We start from the raw sequence: 10,322 nt of genomic DNA on the forward strand, positions 1-10,322 counted from the left end.
TAGTACGGGCAAGGCGAAGAAGCTGCCGGGAAGGCGGCGGGGACGCGAGCGAGGGGAGGGTTCGGCAGGACGTCATCATGTTTGCGTGCAAGATTTTGCCCGCACGCGTGCGTGCAAGTGGATGCTTAGGTGCGTAGATGAGTGTTTGTTTGCGCGCGTGCATGCATGTGCAGGTGGGAGGGTGTGAAGGCGCTGGGCAAGGGGCCCTACGAAAAGGGCATGCACATGCATAGCAACAAACTGAGAGGCGGGACCAAGCCGCTCTTGAACAAAGCCACGGCCCGGGCGCCAGCCGGCACCGGCTCTGCGCCCCGGGCCGCGCAGGAGTGGCCCCTGAATCTGCAACGGGGGTTGCAACAGCCCACGCACGCCCGCGCGTGCTCGCTTACCGCAGGCTGCCCGACCAGGCGTGCGCCCCGCCCAGGAAGACCCCTACGATCAGCGAAGGCACGTGCTGCGGCCGCAGCAGCAGACGCCAGCGTTGGCAGGTCCCGGTGACCTGCGGGCAAGGGAGGGCGAATGGGCGCCCGCGAGCAGGGCTTGGCGCATGAACAAGCAGGGCTTGACGGCCGGGGTGCTGGGGCGGGGCTTAGGGACGTGCGGCCTGCCGTGGCATGGCCAACAACGACCGGACGGTAAGGGCAGGGGGACCACGGGGCAAGCACCGTTTGGGAAGGAGGGCACACGGCACGAGAGGGCGAGCTTGGTGCATGCGTGAGCCCGGCGGGACGGAGAGAAGGCCATGTGAGGGGAGGGAAGAAGGGAAGAGATGGGATGGGCGGCATTCACCTGCAGGTCTGCGTCGTTGACGAGGTGGCCCAGCTCGCGGTCGATGTGGGGGCTCCTGGGGACACAGAGTGGGTGACATGGTACGTTGTGTGTGTGTGTGTGTGTGTGTGTGTGTGTGTGTGTGTTTGAAGGTCGGGGTAGGTGTTGTGCGTGGACTTCATACAGGCGCAGCTGTGGAGTGAGAGCATGGGTCGATGCAAAATCGCGAGAGCCATTATGCTGAGTGTTCAGCGCTCATTTACACGAGCGTCTGGCAGGGGGCGACAGCCGGTGCCCCACACACCATGGCCCCCGCAGCTGCTGCAGCGCCTGGCGCCCTTCGTTTATCTTCCCGCGCTCTGCGGCGGCGCAGGGGCGGGGCCGCACAGCCGCGGGGTATGAGGACAGGCAGGGAGCTGGTGCGGCCGGCGGGCTGGGGAACAGGGCATCAGCTTCCAGTGGGCGTCGCAGCACCAGCCGGGAACCCTCCGCTTCAATGTTGTCAAGCATTCCCTTGTGCGCTCCCTTCATCATTCGTCGTCCCCTTGCCCCTTGCCCGAGCGCGCCCTCGTCTAGCTCGTCATGCGTCCGTCCAAGACCCCTCAAACCTATGAGGCTGGCCGGCGTCTCGGGCATCCACACGACACACAGGAGCACCACCAGCGCCGGCCACAGGGCCCTGCATGGGCCAGCGGCCCCGGGGAACGGGGCGCGGACGCGAGTGGGCTGCCACGCAGGGGCGGCGGCTCAACCCGGGGGCACGGCCCCCCGAGGAACTCGCACTTTGCGTCGAGGCCCTCGCGCGCTCACATCCAGCCCTGCAGAAGACCCGGCCGCGCATGGCTGGCCGTTGGCGGGACTGCAGGGCGAAGCCACGCCCTGATCGGTGCAGGGTGCGCGGCGCCCCGCCGCACCAAACATGGACGAGCCGCCACGAGCTGTGGTTCTTGAGGCCGCCGAAGCCGAACGACAGCAGCCCTGTGCACATCAGGCCCAGCCCCTTGCCGATGGTGACAACGGCGGCCAACTGACCCCGGGTGGCGGGCAGGGACACCTCAACAACCTACTTAGGGTGTGGGTGGGCACATGCACCTTTAAGCCACGAGATAATGTGTGGGGTTGACGCTGCGATTGCCATGTTGGGAAAGTGGTCCAGGATGCAGCGCACCCCGCCCAGGCCGTCTGCATGCGGCCGCTTACGACGAGCCCTCATACACGCGAGCGCACCTCCAAGGTGACCGCCTGCAGCAGCAGGCCGCTCGCGAACCCGTCGCACACGCGGGCGAGCCAGGCCATTGTTTGCGCCACTGCGGCCGCCATGAGGACTTCCCCTAACACGAAGCACGCGACGCCTGCAGGCGGGCGGCCGAACGGAGGGATGGCGGAGGCAGTCAGCCCGGGGGGCTTGAGGAGCGGGGGCGGGCAACGTATGTGCATGCAATTAAGGGCGTGTGTGTGTGTGTGTGTGTGTGTGTGTGTGTGTGTGTGTTGATGTACGAGGGTGTGCATGCCAGCGTTGAGGGGTATGCAAGGGCACGGGCGACAGGGAGACGGCGTCAAATTGCGGCGCAGCCCCGACACGCTCGCGAGCACTTGGGTCGAGCCAAATGTCAGGGGGAAAGGGAGGGAAACACGCATGCCGCGCACAGCGCCCTGCACCTACGTCCCCGCCGTGCCCTCCCTCTCGCGTGGTCCAGCCAGGCTCTCGTAATGAGGGCACAGCACCGAAGCGCATGCAGCGCTGGCGCGCCGTCGCGGCGGTCATCAGCCCAGGCGGCGCATTAGGCTGACGAGGCCCTCACCAATCGCGACCCCCGCGCGGCGCCCGAGCTTCTGCGTGATGGGGGACGCCCCCAGCGCCCCCGCTACGCCGCTGAACGACTGCAGGGCTATGAAGGCGATGAGTCGCTGCTGGTCAGACAGCGTGCACACGTCCCCCCTGAAGGCGCTCGAGTAGTCGGGGAGGCGGCCGTGCGTCTCCGGAAAATTCCTGCGGGACGAGAAGGGGCACGCAAGGGCGGGGTGGCGTCTTGGGGCCTTAGCCAGGTGGCTCAAGCCGAAGCAGTTCGGAGGAGCGGGTGGAGGCTAAGGCGGTCGCCACGGCTGGTTGATCGGGCAGCAAGCCAGCCCCACAGGCGCACTGTTCAAGGAAGGGGGGCAGGAACACAAGAGAGGAGGTGCCGCTCGTCCCGATGAGGAAGCCGATGCTGCCGGCCATCCACACCACCAGCCAGACTGCATGGGGGGCGCACGCATCGGGGGCGGGGAGGCGCATGCGGGCGCATGCGGCGGGCGCGGCGACCGCACGTGCTGGGTGGAGTCGTTTGGGGTTGCATGTAGCATCCATGTGCGCGGATGCGGAGCCGCGCAGTCTGAGGTCAGGATTGCTTAGGGTCCGACAGCTGGGATCCGAGGCAGTAATCACCGTCGTGCGCTTGCGAGGGGGGGCTCACCCGGCGGCGTGAGGTGTGCCTGCAGGCAGCAGCGCCGGCGCGGCCGTGGCAGCTGTGCTTGCAGCCATTGCAGCGGCATTCGCAGGGCACTGGCTCTCGGTGGCTGGCCCGCGCGATTTCGCTACCGCGGAGCACGCGCGCCTGCGCTCTGCTGACCGTCCAGGTGCGCGGCCTCCTGGAGTCGGCCCTGACCCTTTGATTTTGTGCGTTTTACCACTGCGTATTCAGATATGTCAGCTGGGTGCGAGCAGCACACCGTGAAGGTGGCAAGATCAGAATTCGCAGTGCTGCTCGTCAGGTGCGTTTGGCATTATCGCGGTATTATGCACCGGTGGTTGGAGGCCTAGCCTGTGCCCGTACTATTGTATGGTCCCACTGATGTGTCACCCGGTGCCCATTGCTGCTGACACTTTGGGACTTCCCTGGTGCCCTGCAGGAGACGCTGGAGTCAGCGCTTGGTCCATGTCGTTCGTGGGCGACTGGGCCTGTTATGATATATTCTCAAACACCACAACAATCACGTCCTGTTGAAGGTATAGCAGCACCCACGCTGCCATGATCATGAAATGATGGCAACTCAAGATCCTGTCCCACCGCTGGAACATATCCCCTGGCCTCCGCAGGCCGTGAGTTGCCTCCTCGCTGATACTGACAGTCAGGATTCAGGGCATAGGGGCCTGAGAAGGTAACCCCGTGCCCATTCCGCACAGCTAAGCGGGCCGGGTGCAGCCCGTCCAGCTGCACTTCAAGCGGGCGAGGTGCGGCCCATGTCCAGCCGCTCACGGTACCCTACAGCCCCGCACTGCTGAGGTCTCACAGCGGCTCGGCCAGCCACGCCACCCTCAAGTTCATCCATACATGCGCAATTGCCCTGAACTAACCAGCAATCCTGGCTGTGAGGCCTACAGCCCATCGCAATTGCGCTGGCATTCAGAATATTGCAGCAACGACGAAATTACATGGCAAGGATGCCATTACATCTCAAGAGCCTGCAACACACAGCGCTCAAAGCCACCGCGCTGTAATACTATACATGCCCACTACGAGATTGGCTTTCTTTGCCCTCGCCAGCGGCTGCAGCGCTCGACACGTCTGACGTACATCATTATTGCAGGAAGGCACAACACCTCCTGTGCGGTTCAAGGTAATACATTAGTAGGCCGCCACATGCAAGCATCTGCACCTCAAATGTGTGTGCACATGTTCCCAGCATCAGAGGCTTGTACACATCACACAAGGGGAGTCTGGAAAAGACACGCCGGCAAAGTGAGTCGGCTCATTATCTGTTGTACAGGAAAACCAGTGGCCACAACAAGCGTCACCTCCACACTCCTGGGACCACACACCAGTCCCCCAGTCAAAGCCACACACAATTCTTTGCAACGACGCTACAATCCCCTGCGGCGCGCGCGCCCATTCGAGGCCGCCGGCGCCTCAGCCGCCGCCTCTGCTGCGGCCGCGTCGGCCGCCGCGGCCGCGGCCACCGCGTGCCGCGCCTGCTCGCGGCCCAGGTCTCGGTCCAGCAGCAGCTGCTGCGCGTGCTGCTCGGGCTCCCACTCCTCGGAAGGCGCAGGGGCCCCCCTGATGGCCTGGTTCCTGTTGAGTGGTGATGTCAGCAATGGCATGGTTGGTTTCCGAGGGTGATGCGGCTGCTCTTGGCGCGGGCTGGCAGGCAGCTGCTCATGTAAAGGTGCACAGACCCTGTCGCTCGGGTACATGGCGCGCCCTCCCCTCGCCTGACACCTGGTGTTGGTGACGCCTGGTGTCCAGGACTGACTAGTACGCCAAGCGCACACATCAACATCCCATGCACCCACTCACGCGCGCAAGCACATGCAGGCATGCATACCTGCGGTCGTCCAATCGCAACACTCCACGCATACGCTGTCAAGGTCTCTATGCACACATACACTTTCCCTCCCAACTCCCTCGCCCGCTCCTCGCTCCCCGACCTCTCAATACCTCTGCCCCTCTCCCTCTCCACGTCCTTCTCTGTCGTGCGCCTCCCTCCCTTCCCCCTCCCCCCCTTGTTGTCCCTCTTGGCCCCCAACCGGGTCATGATCACTCCCCTCACCACTTGAGCTTCTGCGTGATGCCTTCGTACCAGTCGCTGTCCATCCCCCCCTTGTTGATCAGCGGCAGGGGGCACAGCGACGTCCGGAACCGCACCGCGCCGCCGCGGTGCACGCGGCAGGGGTGCTTCCCATCGAACGCCGCACTGCACAGGGTGTGCAAAAGATCACAGGGATGCGGCCGGCGGTTTGGAGGGGTTGGCAAACAGGCATATGCGATCGCACAAACATGAAAATTCATGCTAAGGAGCAGGACAAGAGACAGCCAGTCATACGGAGAGTAGAGGCGAGCGGAAGGAAGGAGATCCCTGGGGGACTTGGGCCCCGCGCTCACCGCGCGTGGCTGCGGGCAAAGGTCGGCACGCGCACAGTCAGCAGGGAGCCCTCGGGGATGATGAGGGGCCGGAAGGAGAGGCTGTGGGGCGACATGGGCGTGATGAGCGTGCAGGGGACGCTGGGCGCCACCATGGAGCCTGCGGGATGGCGGCGGCGGCGGCGGGATCGGCGGATGCTTGTTGGCAATTTGTTGCCCGCCGCGGTTCGGTTCGGAGACCCCCGCCTCGCGGGGGTGGGGCGACAGCCGGGTGGCAAGGTCGATGGCAGCAGGGGTACGGCAATGTCACCCGGGGTGGCCCGTCACCAGTGCCCCCACCTCCTGCCGACATGGAGTAAGCCGTGCTGCCCGATGGCGTGGCGATGACGAGGCCGTCACCCTCCGCCACGGTGACGAGGCTGCCGTCGACGTATATCTCCAGCAGAAGGGCCATGGGTGACGAGCCCCTGCGGGGTGACGCGGGGTGACACGGTGTGACGCGGGGCGACGCGGTGTGATGCAGGGTGGCGCAGGGTGACGTGGGGCCAGTGTTTGGACGCAGTTGCTCCACCGAACAAAGGAGCGTCCGTGCTAGGTGTGTGCAGGGCAGCTTAAAGCACAACCTCTCGATTCAACCCTGGGTGCTTTGCTTTGCCACCATGTCCTGGTACTCTGCTCAACATGTCGCTTGCATAGGTAGTTGCTTGAAGCACGAGTACAGCAGCACCATCTTCCAACAAACCGCCCAGATCCCACCGAGATCACGCCCACCTGTCGATCACCGCGTCGTTCAAAACGTGGTGCTCGTCCGTCTTCACGCCGGCGGCGTCGTACACCTCGCATCGCTTGCGCGTCCTCAGCGTGCAGTACAGGGGCAGGCTGTTGGCCGCCAGCACACGAGACAGGCACGCCCTGTGGAAAGCCAGGGGGAGAGCCGAGAGGGAGGGAGCATCGCCGCGCGGCGTTGACGGCACCGACGGTGAAATTTCGGTGGCGGTTCGGTTTGATTAGCGGCGCTCATGCGTCCAGCAGGGCGTTGAGCAGTTGTGCATTGAGCGGGGGCCCCGTCTGCCCACGTGCAGGGGCTGGGGTGTTGGGGCTGGGAGGCTGAGCCCAGGGCACAAAAAATGATTGAGAGCCGCGGCGCCGCGCCGTGCGCGCCTGAAGTCTTTGGCGTCAAAGGGCGTGAGAAATCCAAGGGTTCCCATGGCAAAGCACACCACCTGAAGAGAAGAGGGCGGGGAATTCAATAATTTGTTTATCATAAATAAATAATAAAGATTCAATAACAAAAAATCTCAGAAGCAGGTGTGCGTCAAGGCCCTGCCCCCTCGCAGCAAGCAGGGCGTCTGGCCAAGCTGCGGCTGGAGTAGCGAGCCTGGCTTGCTGGCTGGCGAGCCACGATGCGAGAAACCATCAGCGAAGTAGCGCCATGCGGCGCCCCGGGCCCGGGCCCCACCGGCGGCAGGGGCTCCTCTTCAAAGAGCGAGGCCAGGTGGAGCACGGTGCCGTCCTGGGCAGGGGGCGGCGGGCAGGACGCGCGCCGCACGGTCACGCATGGCATCACACGCGCGTAGCACGACGGCGCGCAAGGCTTTGGGGACTGTGCAACCGCCCAGGCTTGCTCGCCGGCTGCAGCTGCGCCCAGACGGCCCCCCCAAGAAAGCCTGCCGCAGGGCAGTCGGCGTGAGAGCGCTTGAGAGCGTTTGCGAGTGTACATGCAGAGAGGAGACAAGGGGCGTGCTACCGCGTGTGCTCCTCACCCCGCCGAGCGTCACTGCAAAGTCGACTCGGCTGTCGGCGGGGTCAAAGGTGGACAGCCCGCGATGAGGGAACTCTGTCTCTGCAACTGCGCGCTCCACAAACACCTGGGGTTGAGGAGTTTGCGATTGCTTTCGTTCAGCACCCTGAACCTGGCCCACAAAGGGCGGCAGATCGCGTGACCAGTGCCTGACATCTGTTGGGCCAGAGCAGGTGCTGTTGGCTACTGAGGCTCGTGTCAGCAGCGCGCGGGCATGCCTACAGCCCACCCCACGCATGAAGACGGACCCCTTATGGGCTTCGTGCGAGCCCCCAGCCGCCCAGTTTCGCGACGCCGCCGCCGATCGGGCGCGCGCCCGCGCCGCAGACTGGGCGGACTGGGCGGACTGGGCAGCCGCACCTCGACGCCGCGCTCCTCCAGCCAGGCCGCCATCTCCAGCAGGACCCGGCTGGCCTCGCGGTTGCCCAGCTTCTTCACGATCAGCACCCGCTGCGGCAGGCCGCGCGCGTTCTCCCAGACGACCACCGCTCTGCGCCGCAGGCGCAGCGCACTGCTGTCTGCTCGGGGGCGCGGCGGTGTGTGTGTGTGTGGGGTGGGGGGGTGGGGGCGGCGCGCGCCCAGGTTGGTGAACGGCGTGGGCGCATTCAGGGAGGTGGGAGCACACTGGGATAACGCAGTGCAAGTCAAGTGATGCCCTTGCGCATGCAGTTCACTACTACTCTTCTGCGATAGCCCTGCGCCGTCTGGACCCCGCAATCTGCGGAGGCGAAAGACATGGGCAGCGATCCCATGGGCAGCGATCCGCGTGCCTGTGAACCGGACCGTCCAGCTGCTGGCCGCCAGCCCTGTCAGGACCTCAAACGGCCCCGCCCCCTCCTCCGCGTGCGGCGCCACCGCAGGCACAGAGAGAGGCGACGACTGCCAACCCGCGGCCGCGGCCGCCGCGGCCGCTGCCGCAGCTGCCGCCGCCGCTGCTGCCGCCGCCGCTGCCGCCGCGGGCGTCTCTGCCCGCGCCTCGAGCGAAACGGCCGCGCCGTCCGCGCCCCTGCCGGCCCCATTGGCGCCGCTCGCCGCCCCGTCCGCGCTGGCCCCGCCCGCGGCGGGCGTGACCGCGCGCGTGTCGGGCCCGCTTTCGCCGCCGCTGACTCCGCCGCGGCCCCCAGTCTCGGGGTGCACGCTCGGCACGGTGATGACGCCGCACGGCTGGTCAATGGAAGTCAACGCCTCCCGCTGCTCCTGCAGCGCGAAGGGTGCGTCCGGGGCGAAGCCTTGGCCGTATGAGATCCCGCACGCGTCATCGCTGTCGTTTCCGTCGTCGTATGTGGCATCCGCGCTGGCTGCAAACCCGGCCTGCTTGGGCAAGGCACGAGAGGGGTCTGCTGGAGTGCTGCCGCCCTGGGCGGGAGCGGGCTGCTCGGAAGGCGGCGACGGCGGCGCGTCGGCGGCGGCGGCAGCGGCGGCAGCGGCGGCACCCCTGCGGCTAGCTGTGTCTGTCGGCGCCCGCGGGCGCCGCTTGCTAGGAGCGGGGCCCTCGCCGCCGCTGGCGGCCACCGGCCCCGCGGCCTCGCTCGCACTAATGTTGCCCCGACGACAGGTGCGCTTGGTGCTGCCGCCGTCGGACTTTAACGCGGCGTCTGAAGCTGCAGATGCAGTCTTGCGCCTCCGTGGGGACGGCGTCGGGGCAGCTGTGCCGTCGGCGCCGCCACCTTCGCTGTCCGTTGCCATGCTCTTGCGTGGGCGCCCCCTTTTCGCAGCGCTGCTGGGTCGGTCCTTGCCCTGAGCGCCATCCGCACTGGCAGCACTGCACACGCAGGGGAGGTGCCACGGCTGCGGCCCAGGGCTGGTGGTGCGCAGCATGCACACCGCCGCAGCTATTGTCGCAGCTGCGCTGGCAGCAGCAATACGCCCGCCGCCGCCCGCCGCCACAGCATAGCGTGATGACGGCACTGAAGTGCGTGGGGTACACCGTAGCCCATGCAGGCCCATCGCTGATGAATGTATGACTGCCTATAAGGTCCTCAGTGGCGCCTCTCGTCCGATCACACGCCAGGGCTTCGCTGGATTTGTATGATGGTAGCCGTCTTGCTAGAACTCCGCAGTGGGTCAATTATTACAGCAATTAGCTGTACGCGAAATTGATTGGCAGTGGACTGTGGTTTCTGGGTCCCTGGGCGCTTGAAAAGGGGCACTCTATCAGCGTGATCACATCAGTCATCTTCTGTACCGGTAACACCAGCAGATACGGTACCACAAGTAAGCATTCGAAAGTTATAAAGCTCTTGGTATAGAGCGCAGCCATCTGACTTATGGCTTTGCGTGTCTGACGCTGTTGTTGATTCAGGCAGCGATCTCGGCGCTCCTGTTCTGACGTAGCCATGCAATCGATGGCATCAGACCGCGGAAGGGTGGCGTGGTTTGAGGATGCGGCTCCCGGCCTTCTTACAAACAGGACGATACGGGCGTTCCTGGAACAGTACTCGCAGCACCTGTGGCCCGACGTTGTCAAGTTAATGCTGATTCACGGCATTGTATCGGTTCAGGCACAGTTTCCCGGCCAGAGCCTCAGCCCACAGCAATTGCGCACTGTCGTGGAACAGGGAGCGGCATCTGCGGTGGTCGAACGCACGCTACCGCGCTTGCAGCGGCAGGTGCTCGACCTCCAGCAGCGCCTGGATGGTGTTTATGATGACCTGGACGTCGCAGCTGAGGTGTGTGTATGTGAGAGTGTGTGTGAGTCAAAGAGTGTGTGTGTGTGTGTGTGTGTGTGTGTGTGTGTGTGTGTATTTGTGTGTCGTGGGGGTGGGGATGAGTGAGTGCGTGTGCCGTGCGCTTGCGATGTTCCTTGCGAATATATACATGTCGAGTCTGCAGTACGCATATGTGCGGGTGCTGCGTGGGCTGAGCTGCTCTCAGTGCAACTGTACACGAGTGTGCGCGCGCGTGCACGTGCCTCC

At 65.1% G+C, this 10,322-nt stretch overlaps 2 protein-coding genes across 2 annotated transcripts; one reads left to right on the top strand and one right to left on the bottom strand.

Annotated features, from left to right (window-relative positions):
• Nucleotides 1-4,609: 4,609 nt before the first annotated feature.
• MNEG_5444 (NAD+ kinase) lies at nucleotides 4,610-9,093 on the bottom strand (the record flags this gene model as incomplete). Its single annotated transcript, XM_014046081.1, has 10 exons — nucleotides 4,610-4,817; nucleotides 5,296-5,439; nucleotides 5,628-5,766; nucleotides 5,946-6,073; nucleotides 6,378-6,518; nucleotides 6,729-6,829; nucleotides 7,066-7,119; nucleotides 7,370-7,474; nucleotides 7,768-7,925; nucleotides 8,295-9,093. The coding sequence occupies 10 exons, from the start codon at nucleotides 9,091-9,093 to the stop codon at nucleotides 4,610-4,612; spliced, it is 1,977 nt and encodes a 658-aa protein (XP_013901535.1).
• Nucleotides 9,094-9,752: 659 nt separating this feature from the next.
• On the top strand, nucleotides 9,753-10,076 carry MNEG_5445 (hypothetical protein; the record flags this gene model as incomplete). The annotated part of the gene is made up of 1 exon (XM_014046082.1): nucleotides 9,753-10,076. A coding segment is annotated over one exon (324 nt), but the record flags the coding sequence as incomplete, so codon positions are not given.
• Nucleotides 10,077-10,322: the final 246 nt, after the last annotated feature.

This window comes from Monoraphidium neglectum, assembly GCF_000611645.1.
Source record: "Monoraphidium neglectum strain SAG 48.87 unplaced genomic scaffold scaffold00811, whole genome shotgun sequence".
Taxonomy (NCBI): domain Eukaryota; kingdom Viridiplantae; phylum Chlorophyta; class Chlorophyceae; order Sphaeropleales; family Selenastraceae; genus Monoraphidium; species Monoraphidium neglectum.